This window comes from Hydra vulgaris, chromosome 06 (genome assembly GCF_038396675.1).
Source record: "Hydra vulgaris chromosome 06, alternate assembly HydraT2T_AEP".
In the NCBI taxonomy this organism is placed as follows: Eukaryota; Metazoa; Cnidaria; class Hydrozoa; order Anthoathecata; family Hydridae; genus Hydra; species Hydra vulgaris.
The window spans coordinates 31,026,293-31,041,192 of NC_088925.1; the positions used below are offsets into that span (position 1 = coordinate 31,026,293).

At 25.6% G+C, this 14,900-nt stretch overlaps 1 protein-coding gene across 1 annotated transcript in view; it reads right to left on the reverse strand.

The window, feature by feature from the left end:
* The window catches only part of LOC100206669 (dnaJ homolog subfamily C member 10), a 44,159-nt gene that overhangs the window by 26,018 nt on the left and 3,241 nt on the right, over positions 1 to 14,900 (reverse strand). The window contains exons 2-8 of the mRNA XM_065799850.1: positions 9,333 to 9,393; positions 8,266 to 8,421; positions 7,879 to 7,964; positions 7,653 to 7,778; positions 3,428 to 3,518; positions 351 to 416; positions 28 to 71 (exon numbers count right to left, since the gene is read on the reverse strand). Coding sequence (XP_065655922.1) covers positions 28 to 71; positions 351 to 416; positions 3,428 to 3,518; positions 7,653 to 7,778; positions 7,879 to 7,964; positions 8,266 to 8,421; positions 9,333 to 9,393 — 630 coding nt within the window. The remainder of the gene's footprint in view (positions 1 to 27; positions 72 to 350; positions 417 to 3,427; positions 3,519 to 7,652; positions 7,779 to 7,878; positions 7,965 to 8,265; positions 8,422 to 9,332; positions 9,394 to 14,900) is intronic.

The following is a 14,900-nucleotide window of genomic DNA, read 5'->3' on the forward strand; positions in this document are numbered from 1 at the left end:
TTAAAAGAAAAATTAATGACAACATACCAACATGGCTGAGACTTTCAATAATGTTGTATCAGATAAACAATCTATTGAAATATAAGATTTAAATAATTTCAAAACGAATTAAGAAAAAGAATTTAAATTTCTACTTGAAGATTTTTCCACATTTATGTGGTAAACTTTTTTTTTCATATTTGATACATTTATTTGGTATGGTTGGTACATTCATGTGGTAAATTTTGAACAGTTGTGGTATATTTGTACATTTGGTTAATTTATGCAGTACATAATATACAATTCTTTGGTGCATTTGATACAATAATGTGGTATTTAAATTACATTTATTTACTAATCTACCAGCTTACCGTGATCTTCTTCACAAAATGAAATAATCCAAGGCATTGAACTTTCATACACAACATTTATATTTTCTAAAAAAAAAAATCTTTAAATAAAGATAATCAAATTCTAAATAATTTTATTATCTCATTCAAGTGGGGTTTTGCCACTTTGATCAACAATGAAACACTATATTAGTTAAAATACATACATACATACATATATATATATATATATATATATATATATATATATATATATATATATATATATATATATATATTAGTTAAAATACATACACACATATATATATATATATATATATATATATATATATATATATATATATATATATATATATATATATATATATTAGTTAAAATACATACACACACACATATATATATATATATATATATTAGTTAAAATACATATATATATATATATATATATATATATATATATACATATATGTGTGAGTGTGTGTGTGTGTGTGTGTGTGTGTGTGTGTGTGTGTGTGTGTGTATACATTGTGTACAAAAACTGAACAACACAAACCAAGCCAAAAGAGCAATTAAAGAATAGAAAAAAAGATAAGTAAATAAATGATAAGATGGTAAAATTACAACAAACAGAGAAGAAATTGCCTCATGATAAATTGATGAATATTGATTTCCAATCAATATTCATCACCAATATTCATATTCACAGATTAACTATGAAACAGTATTTCCCATGCAGATGTGCAGAAGTGATGGAGAGTTGAACACAATATCATTATGAAGCATTGCATAAAAATAACTTAATTATCAAAGATCATCATTTTCTTCCAAAGCGAGGTTGTGCCACTAATTTATTAGAAACAAAACATATTTTTAAAATGAGATATTCCTAGGTATATCAAAGATGTCATTTAGATAAACTTTGAAACACAAAAAGCACCTATATAAGCTTAAAGGATATGACACATATGGAGTTCTAATGAAGTGGATAGGTAATTGGGTAGCTAATGACAGTAGAGGGTAACGATTGGTAATTAAGTCACAAGCAGTGTTCTACAAGGTTTAGTGATTAAACCACAACTATACTTTACATAAATGATCTAACAGACAGCATAACACATCGAATAAGTATATATGCTGACAACAAATGAATCGTTAAATGTTAAAAGGATAGAAGTCCAAAAATGTAAACTTTCGGAAAATTAAAAAAAACTGCATTTCCCCCCGTAGTAAATTTTTGTTAATGGTTTAATAATTTTTTTTGAAGGTGAAAAGCATTATCCTCTTCAAAAAAAATTATTAAACCATTAACAAAAATTTACTACTCGTGGAAAATGCAGTTTTTTTTAGTTTTCCGAAAGTTTACATTTTTGGACTTCCGCCCTTTTAACGTTTAATGATTTAAATTAGATTTAAATCTATTTTGAATCAAAAAACAACATAGATGATGTAACATTAGAAAATGACAAAACAGTATGTTTATCCATAAAATAAAAAGTGATGCATGTTGGACACCCGAACAATAAATTGACTCAAGACTACATAATGCTTAATCAAGCAGGAAACAGCCAAATACTTGAAAGCACCACGAATGAACTAGGAATACTTGTTTCTTATGACTAGAGAGTAAAATTTCAAGAAGAAATGGCAGCACCAAGAACCAATTATATATTACACTCTCTCTAAAATCTTTTTAGAAATAGAGGCCTTTTTTTGTAGAAAGTCTTGTACACCGTGTAAGTCTGATCATATCTATACTAAAAAGTATTCAGCAAAGAGCAAAAAAAAAATCACTAAAATAAGTTATATGAGACTCCATATTTTTGAAATCACAACTCTTAAAAAAAGAAGAAATTAAAACAATATGATCCAGCAATTTAAGATCACTTATAGAAATAATGAACACAGTGTCTCTTTAATCTATAAGCATAGTAGTGCCTGATGTCGTAATTCTTTAATGTGATAGTAAACATAGGAGTTCTTTTTGTGTGACAATGATTTGAAGAAAAAAGTTTTGAAGTTGCCAAATGAAACATTGTTGACAAGTTTAAGAAGTAATTGGGATGTGATGCCACATGACTTCTCTTAAATACTTTTATTTCACCTAGCTAATCATAGGCTAATCACCTAGCCTAATCATAGCCCACAAACACAAGAACAACTTGTTGTTATTTCACCTAGCTAACCATAGCCCACAAGCGCAAGAGCTGCTTGTTGTTATGAAACAAGAAGTAATAACTTAAAATGGTAATTTAACATAAACATAGTATAATATTAGTAAGCAACAATTATTTAGAATAAATACTTTTATTCTAAACAATTGTTGCATTGTTTTACCTAAAAATACCATACATTTTGCAAAGCAAAATTGAGCAACCCATGAGTGAACAATTTATTTATGGGTACCTATAAATTAACTCTGATTTTAACAATATTTCACAAATTATTATTAATTACTTTGGAAATAGACAGCTCAAAAACAAACAACTAATTCTTATCTTACTGTGGTGATGCACTCTAATATATATACGCACATATACACATGTTTCATAAAACAACGATTTCTAAGAACGACATAGCACACTCCTTAATTGTGTTTTATATAAAAATATTGGATTTAAAAACATTTTAATAAAGAAATTATCTTGTAAATATTTAAATAAATAATATTTTTACTGGTCAATCAAGACTCTTGAACATTTAACGATCCTCTAATATTATCAAGACTATACAAAAATTTTAAAAGTAATTGCTTTATAAGATCTATCTTATCTTAAAAATTATCAAAAACATTTGTTCAAATACACTTGTTTAATTCTATTTTAAAGTATAATTTTTTAAATGTATTTTATGTACAAAATGACTTTTTTTATCAATTATTATTTTTGAAACTTTTACATTATTTGGCTTTCTTTGAAACTCTAATTGACCAATTTTTGATATTAAGAACTCATTAAATGTTCAATGTTCTTGAGAGACATGTAAAAATAATTTTTATTCAAAAATCTTTCAAATTCAGTGTTATTTCATTATACAGAAAATATTTAGGGGGTGTGATATAGCATTTTTAAATATATAAACATTTAAGCATATATATATACCTGTATTTAAATGAGTTACATCGATTTGAACCCTATCAAATACATATGCCATCATGTTTTCTACACTGTGTTCTCCGTAGTAATCTTCAGCCTACAAGAAAAATAATTTCATAGTTAAAAATAGTACGTGAACCAGGCCCCGGCAAAATTATAAGATTTAGCAGGAGGTTGATAGTCGGGGCTAAAAAAAAATTTATAATACTTTATATATTATAATTTTATGCTTACATTTACTATTTATTAAATACTAGCATATATTTTTATATTTTAAAACTTTAATTGACTTCCATTGAGGTTGCAAGCAACCACTATTAAGCTTTGAGCTACTTTAAAATAGAGGATAGAGTTAAAAAGCTAGGAAATGGTTGACTGAAAACTTAAAAAGCTGCAGGTTGCATAAAAAAGTAAAACATGAAGACAAGTTATAAATTTTTTTTGATGTGCAAGGAAAAAACTGGATTAATAAAAGTTTTTATATCATAAAGGTACAGATACAGTAAAAGGATGCTTTTTGTCAATAAAATGTAATTAGACATGTTTTATCTGCCAAGCTTGGCAGATAAAGCATGTCTAATTACATTTACAATATGCTTTTAGACTTAGTCTGAGAGTAAAAGCGTTGTTATTCGTCGATATAGGAATGCCAAAAACATTGCAATTTTTTTTTACAGTAAATAAATGAGTTTTGTTGTCTAACAAAAATTATGGATTTTAAATCCAGACTTAAAATCCACAAGCTACTGCAAGCTATAAGCTGTTACAGAAGAGAGATCAGATTTAAAATAGGCTGCTTGTTTTAAGCAATCAAAAAGTAAAGACTTTTTGTCAAAACAAGAGTATAAAGTTGAGTCATCAACAAATAGAGCCACTTTAGATGTAAAACTTTTGTAAAGATCGTTATTGTAGATACAGGAAAATACCAAATACAAAAAGTAACTCAAAGTTACTCGAAATGAAGAGTATAGGCAAAAATAACTTTAATACTGCAGTTAAAAAGAAATGATTTGATAATCTCAAAAACTTTATATACTAATAGAACTTATGAATAGTTTAGCAAAAATTGAAGTTCTTTCACTTTTTTAAGACTATGATGGAAATCTTTTCTGAACCAAAAACTGTAGAAGTGTTTAATTGAGAACCAACTTTAGCATTGGAAGCCTGAGTGATTTGGATGTTTTATAAAAATTCTGTTCAACTGGTATGACAGAAAAAATATGGCCTTAGATTTAAGAGTCAAGCTAGAGGAAAAGTTCTTTCCAAATAACTCTGCCCTATTCTAGAAGTAAAAAGATCAGACCCATGAATGAAAGAGTAAATGTTAAACTAACTTAAGTTAACAACAATTTTGAAGAATTTCAAAATGTCTCTAAAACCAAATATCTGAGATAAGGTACAAGATTTAGTAAACTGAGAATAACAGAGCTTAACATCAGACAGGACCTTTTTACATTGGCTTCTTGCAATAATAAAAGGGGATTTGTTGCTTAAGAGAGATGTTCTTGTTAAAAAGATGAAAAAAATAGTTATGGCTTAATAAAGCAACTGCTCAAAATGGTGAAAAATGTGGAGTAAAATGAAGCTTGACTTAGAATTGATGTGAAGGAATAAAAGCTTCCAAACTTTCCTATTCCTGAAGGAACAAAAGCTTCCTAGATACGCATTTATGCATACATAATATGGATATAACATACGTTTACTATTTATTCAGATGCTGGCATACAATATCCTTACATATTTACATAAACTTTATTATTAATATGTTGTAGTATTTGCTGAAAGAGAAGATCATCAAATGTATGCATGGTGTGACTCTAACAATACAAGAAAAAGAGGCATAATCTTAGACAGATTAGAAAAAAATGTTGTATCAAACAACGTTTGTTAGAGAAGATTTAAGTGATTTAGATATCAGAATGTAGAGAGGTAGCAGCTTCAGGAGAAAATGGTAGTGGTAAAAGTAAGAAAATTAAAAGAGTGTGCCTTGCATATTGTATGAATTAGCTTTAGTTAATGAAAGAAAATGCTCTAGATTGTTTATATTAGAAAAACAACATAAAAGAGGAAAGTTAAAGCTTGATGATGACATTAATGATAATGATGGTAATGATGATGAAGACGATGATGATGATGATGATGATGATGATGATGATGATGATGATGATGATGATGATGATGATGATGATGATGATGATGATGATGATGATGATGATGATGATAATGATGGTGATGAAGATGATCATGTTGATTATGATCATGTTGATCATAATGATGTTTATGTATGCACATATATATAAAACATAATATAAATTTTGAATAAAAAAATATACTTTAAGATGTATAAATGTTTATGCAGCCCCGGTCACAAACCTGGCCCTGGCCTACGTTAAATTTCAACCCCAGTTGTTTACTAGTTAAAAACAGTTGAAATAAAATAGTTAGAAAAAACATTTTATTTATAAATAATTAATGATACCTCTTTAAAATAATTTTAGGTATTTTAAAAAAAACTATTTGAATACTAGAATTTTAAAAATTTCAATTTAATTATTTTATTTCAATTAGTAACATAACAGCAATATATTGAGTTATGGGAGACATAAATATATGAAAAATGAGATTAAGTGATTTATTTATGTTTAAATATAAAAATATTATGTCAAGAATTTTAGACAGATCATTGTGTAAATTCATAGAGAAAGAGTTCAAGTAAAAATTTTTTAGAAACATTTAAAGATTTTATTTCTTGAAAAATTTTCCTTTTTTTTTTTTAATGTAATAACTTGATTAAAACAAATGTGAAACGTACATTATAAAAAGTTTGGCATAATGAAAAATGTTATTAATAGTTCATAAAAACACGCATTAATTCTAAAATCAACCAATAAAAAGTTTTTATTGACTAATTTTAAAATTAATGTGTGTTTTTACAGACTATTAGTAACATTTTTCATAATGCTAAACTTTTTATACAGTATGTTTTTATAAAGTTGTTTAAGTTCCTAAATAAGTTTTAAATATTATTTGAATATCCACTCTATTTTTCTAGATGCTTTTTCGACTTCAATTAAAATACAGTTTTTTTAATAAACACACTCTTATAAGTAACAAACTGTCTGGTCATTTTGCCGGGCTACTGACTGACATTTTTTTTAAATTTCAGTTGCCCTTGGACAAAACAAGTTGTCCCGTGCCACCGGACGATTACGAGAGTAAACTACTGAATACAGACGGGCATTTTGCACCACTATTTGTGATATACTAAGTCAAAAGAAATTTTCATCCTCACTGGGCAAGGTGGTCCAGTTGGCACCAAATATTTAATTTCAAATCAGGTTGGATGGAGCATAATGTGGCTGTATTTATACCCGAAATGAAGTATTTATACCCGAAACTGAGCAAATTAATGGTATTTATATTTTAGTACTAGATGAGCATACGACTCACATGACTTTGGAAATGGTATTGCTGTCAAAAAAGACTATATAATCTTGATTTGTCTACCAGAACATTCTTCACATATTCTACAATCATTGGATAGCGGTGTTTATTGTCATGTTAATCAAGCGTGGAAAGAAATTCTTACCAAGATTACAGACTCAAAATGTAAGAATTTACATAAACAAAATGTTGTATCATTGCTCAAACTACTGTACGAGAGTGGTATATGTTTTACATACTTGCATGCAATCACTGGTTTTAGTAAAAATGTAAAAATTTAATATAGTTTCTTAAATATAAGTTGTGTTAAAAATAATAATAAAAAATTAAAAATTTTAAAAAATAAATGTTTTCTCAAGTGTGCGGTTTTATCAGAATGTCGCCTAAAACTGCATCGTTTTTTCTTAATTTTACATTTAATGTTTTTGATAACTTAATTATTTTTCTTAATTTTATTTATATGATTATTACTTATATAATCTTATGTAGTTTTTTTATAACCGATCTAATAAAAAATAATTGGTTAAAATACCCATTGAAAAGTATGTAGCTTGTATTTTTGCCTGATTCTTACAGTAAGTCACTTTTAAACTGTAACCTTTCCATAAATTTCAATAAAGTGAAAACATGGAAACATCAATAAATCAGAGATTTTCAATAAAATATTTAAATTTTTATTAGTTTCTTTATTTATTTGTATTAACATTATTATATTGTTTTCATTGATATACTGTAGTAAATAATTATTTTGTTTTTTATTTATCCAAATATTAAAAAACAAACTTACAGAAGGATAAATACGCAATGAAGGATATCCTCTAATTCCTTCAGCATTACATAACATCCAGTCATCATGACAGTTGACGGCTCCAATTCGAACTACACCACTTAATTCTTCAGAAAGCTTTCGCCACTAATAATGCCAACAGTTTTTATTATTTACATTAATAAAAACTATTCAATGTTACTATTATAATATTTAAGCAAATATTTATAAAACAGTTCAGACTTACTATAGGTGCAACAGTATGACAATGTGAACAATGAGGTGAATAAAAGTTGATAAACCAAATATCTTCTGAGTTTGAAACTGATTGTTCTTAAAAAAAAACTCTTGGTTTGAAAATTACACCTTATTTCAATATTTTATTACAATAGAAATGTTTTATTTATTACAATTGAAATACATTTTATTTATTACTATCAAAAACTTGGCTGAAAAAATGGTACTAATATTTATCTAATGAATTCAAGGTTATTTCTTATGTAAATAGTGTAATCATAGAAATAACAGTTTATAGAAATAACAATTCATAAGAAACAATGAATTCATAGAAATAACAGTTCATAAGAAATAATGATTTCATAGAAATAATAGTTCAAAAGAAATAAACTTATACCAAAATCTGCTTTGCTTAGCGTAATAACTTCAGGATCATCGTCATAAATACCAAACTGTTCATTATAGTATGTCCAGCTTTGATAATTGTTACTAAAATGATTATCTTTAAGGCCATCTTCACCATATCGATCATATTTCTTGCGCAGTTCTTCATCTGGAAAAAAATAAAAATGATTTGAAGTTGCATATTATTTAAACTCAATCACAACTAACTTAAATTTTTTTTAAATTTTTAAATTTAATTAGTAATACATAACAGGACAAGATCTTTAAAAGTAAGATTAATGGGTATAACAAAAAAAAAAATTTTTTTGACAATTTATATTTTAAAAATTTGAATAAAAAATTCTTGCATGAATCAATGACTAAAAAGTGCTTTTAACTTTGACATGCTGGACCATTTATAAACATGTATTATGGATGTCAATTATAGATGTTAAATACTTCTAAATAATATTTGAATATGCATTAAACAGTAACTATGCATTAATGTTTATTTCTAATATAGAATAAACAAGACAAAAAAAGAATAAAAAGTGCCTAAACTGTGTGAAGTTAAAAAAACTAATAGATAAATAGAAATACTGTATCAAATATTTATTAAAAAAAAGAAGTGAAAAATACAATCATAATTTATTGCTAAACAATGATAATGATGATGATGATTATGATGATGATGATGATGATGATGATGATGATGATGATGATGATGATGATGATGCTGATGATGATGGTGATGGTGATGATGATGATGATGATGATGATGATGATGATGATGATGATGATGATGATGATGATGATGATGATGATGATGATGATGATGATGATGATGATGATGATGTGGTGATAATGATGATTATGATGTATAAGCATTAAGCATAAAATACAAACAGCAGTCTCAAAGACTAATAATTAAAAAAGTACTCTCAAATTAATAACTGTTCGGCTTATAAATAGTAATTTGCAAACTGTATACTAATACCCATGTCCACTAATAAAGTATTGTAAAATATTAAAGTAACTTTAAATTTGAGTTTACTAATAAATAACTATAAAACTATATACCTTTTAAAACTTCATACGCCTTGTTTATTTTAAGAAAAGTGTCATGAGCAGCAGCATCTCCCTAAAATATATGACATAACAGGTTATTTACAATCAAGAAAATATAAAAAGGAGAACCAAAAATATTTTATAATCTTTATTACTTGAGTTAGCCCAAATAGTAATAATAAAAACAGCCTTGTAATAACATTCAGAATTATATCTGAAACACTCTTGTAATAGCATTAAACTATTGTTACTACCATTGTAATAACATTATACTATTATTACTACCATTGTAATAACATTAATAATTTTTTTACTACCATTGTAATAACATTAATACCAAAATAGTCATAGGCATCATTTTCATCGCATACAATTTTTTTTTTTATTTTTTTTTTTTATTTGAAATAAATTTTACAATAAAAATATGAACAAAATACATAAACAAATATAATAAGAATTACAAACTTTGTTAACTTCACAATAAGAATGCAGATATTCGAAGAAGATCATAAGATCTTGTTATCAAGAACCGCCAAAACAGATTTTAAATAAACAATAGTAAATAATAATTGTTTAATAATACATATATAAATATTCACCCATAAACACATATATATTTATTTACACACACATAAATATACAAACATTTAAAACTAGCTAGTTTATTTTTCGTATCACTTAATTCAGTATTTTTCAGTTTTTCTTTCATTATACAAAACCTTGCTAAGTTATTTTTTAATGTATAAGTACATTTTCTATAATATAATGTTTAAAATCATAAAGAATATTTCAGTATTTAAATCTTTTTAGGTAGAGATGTATAAAATAAGCAATGATATTATAAACAAAAACAAGAAAACTTGGCAAAGCATTTTAGCACATTCTGAGAAAGCAAAGAAAAAAAAACAGAAATCAATAAAATTGAAGAACCATTTGATAAGCTAATTAGAATTCCAAATGCACTAATTGTTTTAGGGAGGTTCACTTACTTGGCTTCTTTAGAGAAACCTATTTTTGGAAGATGCAAAGTTATCGCCTGTGAATTAACTTCATTATGAACCAAACTGGATTTTCCAGCGATAACAGAAAAATCAGTTTTAAGAAAAGTTGAAAATTTAGTGAATAAATACCACAGAGATCAGAAGGCACAGATAATCAGTATCAGCTATTAAAATGAAATACCATTTGATATTACAAATAAAAAAGTTGCATGGCTTAGTATTGAAGAAAAAATTACTTGCACTTTGTTTTACAAAGTACAAGTTGAAAGTAATGGAAAACTAGGAAATGTTACTTCAAAAATTGTTTTAAGTCATCCATCTAAATGTATCAAAAATAAAGTAACTGTTGTCAGCAAAACCATGCATCAAATAAAAATCACTGACTCCGACTCTAGTAACAGTGAAAGATAGACTGACAATGATTTTGCCCCATCTACTAGCAATTTAAGTAGACCTAAAAGAAAAAGAAAAGCTTTAACTGCTTCAGCTCTTTCTTTAGTAAAGAATGTAAAGCTAAGTACACACCAGAGCAAAAAAGTGTCATTAAATGTCAGAAGAAGGTATTAATATTGCAAATCCATCACAGGCAGGTATTTAGGCAGGTATTTAAGAAAGAAGCTGATAGAATCAAAGACAAATTAAAGAAAATTAAAAAAAAAATCTTTATGGGCACTACATTTTGATGGCATTAAACAGAAAGAGATGTAAGTTGTAGTTTTAAAAAACAATGATCAGGAAATAAAGTTGGCAGCCTTGCTTTTAGAGGATGGCAAAGCCAAAACAATTGTTTCAGCATTGATTAACTTGTTAAATGAATTTGATATATGGGAAGTAATAAAATAAGGTAAATTATTTTTTGTTGATCAACTGATACAAAATTATGTCTTAGTTGAAAATTTCAAACAGTCAATGTCAATCATCAGCATACCAGCAGTGGTATGACGAGATAGCATGAAGTTTCTGTGTGAGCTAGGGCATCATTACAGATACTGTGTGGAAAAAAAAGATTTTGCCAAAATTAATTTTAAGCCTCTTCCAAATAATAGTAATGCTAGATGGAATTTAAGAGGAATTATAGCATTACTGGCATTTATTTTATTGCCAGAACATCAGAAGCAACTGCAATCAGCATGCAATTTTATTACTGGTGAACGGATGAACATCTGGTTTTCCAATCACTATTATAAAAGAACAAACTATGAAGTTTTATTAGCTGCAGTTAACCAGTATGCGAAAGAAAAAAATCTTTTTTAACACACTGGTGTAATCAAGAAACTATTATAAGCACTGCAAGATCCATTACTTGTGCAGAACGTGCAGTAAAAACAGTGCAAGAAACTTTGGTTTACGCAAAATCTGAAAAAAAAATCAACAAAAAACTAATTTTTTGTAATAAACTTTAAAAGTTATACTGGTACTCATTTTTTAAGCACCTAGAATTTATTAGAAATACATGACTTTATATTAAAAAGACCTAAAATTATTAAAAACTTTTTTTATGAGAGAAGATTTTTTTTTTTTTTTTTATTATAATTAAGATAACTTTTATTTTTAGTCTAAAACTTATTGTGTGGCACCATGGTCATAAAAGATTTAATTTATATATATATATATATATATATATATATATATATATATATATATATATATATATATATATATATATATATATATATATATATATATATATATATATAGGCCTCGGCAGGAAGCGAGAGCTCTAGCTTTTGTTCTCGCCCTCACTCCCCTAACGGTTTACGGGAGCAATTTATGGTTCTCTCAAAATTATTATTTTCTCTCAAAAGTATAATTATCATTGGGACTAAAATAAAAAATGCAGTTATTTTAATAACTATTTTTAACAATTTTAATATTAAAAATTCTATTACAATAAGAAAATATAAAACTTTTTTCTATAAGCAGTAAAAATAACGCTCGTCTAAAGAATTTTTTTATGCTGCAATAAATGACACTTGTTACATATATATTCTTGTAATATTAACGTAATTAACATATGCTTGACATGGTGCGACAAATCTACGAAAGTGCAATCTTTTGTTAAAAAAATAGACAGAAAAATGAACATCACGTTTCTATATTTTTGCATACTCGGTGTAGTTAAGGCAATTTTAAAATATTATAGCGTCGGTATGATATTTTGCTGACTACAATGTATTTCCATTAAATGAAATATCATAAAATATAAATGTTTATAGCAAAAAAACCCAGACCAAAGAATCTTTTTTCTTAAAAAAAAATCTTCCTAAAATCACAATCACTTGTTCTTTAGATTCACTATTACGAGTAGTAAAAAGGTTTTGAAAATTATATTTAAAAAAAAAAAGTTTCTTTAAAGGTTAAAAAAACCTGAAGCAAAAAAATTATACCATCTAAGCTCTTGTTTGGACAGGATACGCTGATAAAACAATGCTAATTCCAAATAAAAGAATTTGAATAATTTGTAAATTGCCTTAACTACACTGAGTATACAAGCATTGGTGTTTGCTTAAAATTTTTTAAAATACACGCATTACTTCAGTAATTTTTTTTCCTAATAATTATGTGATTGATAGTTGTTTGTTTATCATAAGAAACATATAAATGTGTTTTGTTTTTATTTACTATAATTTTATTTATTTACTATAAATATGATATTTATAATAAAAAAAACAATTAGTAACTAAAATTTAAAACACATTTGAAAGACTTTTAAAGAAACCATGATAAAACATGATTATTTCTTTCAATAGCTTTACTATTAAGTAAAAAAAGGAAGTACGCTATCAAAGATAGCTAATATGTTTTGGCATGGTTTTTACATGCATTAACAAAAGCATGTAAATTTTATTTAAAATAAAAGCATTTACAACCACATTAAAAGAAACCATCCTCAAAATTACAATTGTTATTTTCTATAGCATGCTTGTTATTTTCTATAACATGCTTTTTATTTTTTATTTTTTTATTTTTCTTAATGTGAAATAATATGTAATGCATATTAAAAACACTTTTAAAATCTTTGAAAAGAATATTTAAGTTTTGCAGAAATATATGCAATCTAATAGAATATATATAATTATTATGTTTATTATAGTTTTTATTTTTTATTTTGCGTTTAACAATGCCAATAATATGATATTTTTATTAACTTATTATTAAATACTTAAAATGATTTTTAAAAGTTTTCAAAAAAAATGTCAAAACAACTTTCATTTTAATTTTAACTCCTTTCATTTTAATTTCTTTAAGTTTGTACATGTTTTTATTTGTAAATAAATTTAGCGAACGAAATTGAGAAAAATTCTTTATTTAGTATTAACATATAACAAATTACTATCGTTTGGTCATTGCATATTTTCATTAATTTGTACACACAAATTGAAAATGCGTAACAAAATTTTGAAGAAATAAAAATTAAATTCAATAACCATCATCCTTATATCTAATAACTTAATTAATTAACTAGAATAAAAATAATTTGAAAATACAACTTCCTAATATGACATATATCTCTTAAATCAAATGTTCATCATTAAATAAAGATACAAAAGTCAACATTCATTAAAAAAACAAAAACAATTTGTCGTGTTCTAGGCTTGTAACAAGTATAAAACCAAAATTTTGTAATAATAAGCAATTTTTTTAATGAATAAACAGATAGTTCTCACAAAAATCAAAAGCTCTCCTAAGAAGCTGTTTAGAGGAGCAGCTCACATAGCTCGCCATGTTCGTTTTAGGAGAGCTTTTTGCCGCTCTCGCACTCATTTCTTCCTACCGAGGCCTGAATATATATATATATATATATATATATATATATATATATATATATATATATATAATATATATATATAATATATATATATAATATATATATATATATATATATATATATATATATATATAATATATATATATATAATATATATATATATATATATAATATATATATATAATATATATATATATATATAATATATATATATATATATATATATATATATATATATAATATATATATATATAATATATATATATATATATATAATATATATATATAATATATATATATAATATATATATATATATATTACACACATACATACATACATACACACATACATACATACATAAATACATACATACATACATACATACATACATACATACATACATACATACATACATACATACATACATACATACATACATACATACATACATACATACATACATATATGTGTGTGTGTACATACAAATACACATAAATAGTATGAGTCAAATTATTAAATTTCAACCAATATCTAAATTACTTTTAAATTGAAAGCATTATTTTTTTATATTTTATCTTATTATAGGTGATCAGTGGTTATAACAAGTGTCAAACTTTGGTGCCAATCCTCCCCCATCTTCCTAAAGGGAGGGTGGCACTAATCTAAGGGTGGATGGAGAGGGTGGAACCACCTTTTAGTAATTATAACTAACATTTGCTAGTGCCATAACATTGTATAATTGCTGGAAAATCTGGCACACAAAGTCTTTGTTAGTCACTATCAAAATTCGAATCTTATTGTAAAAGCAT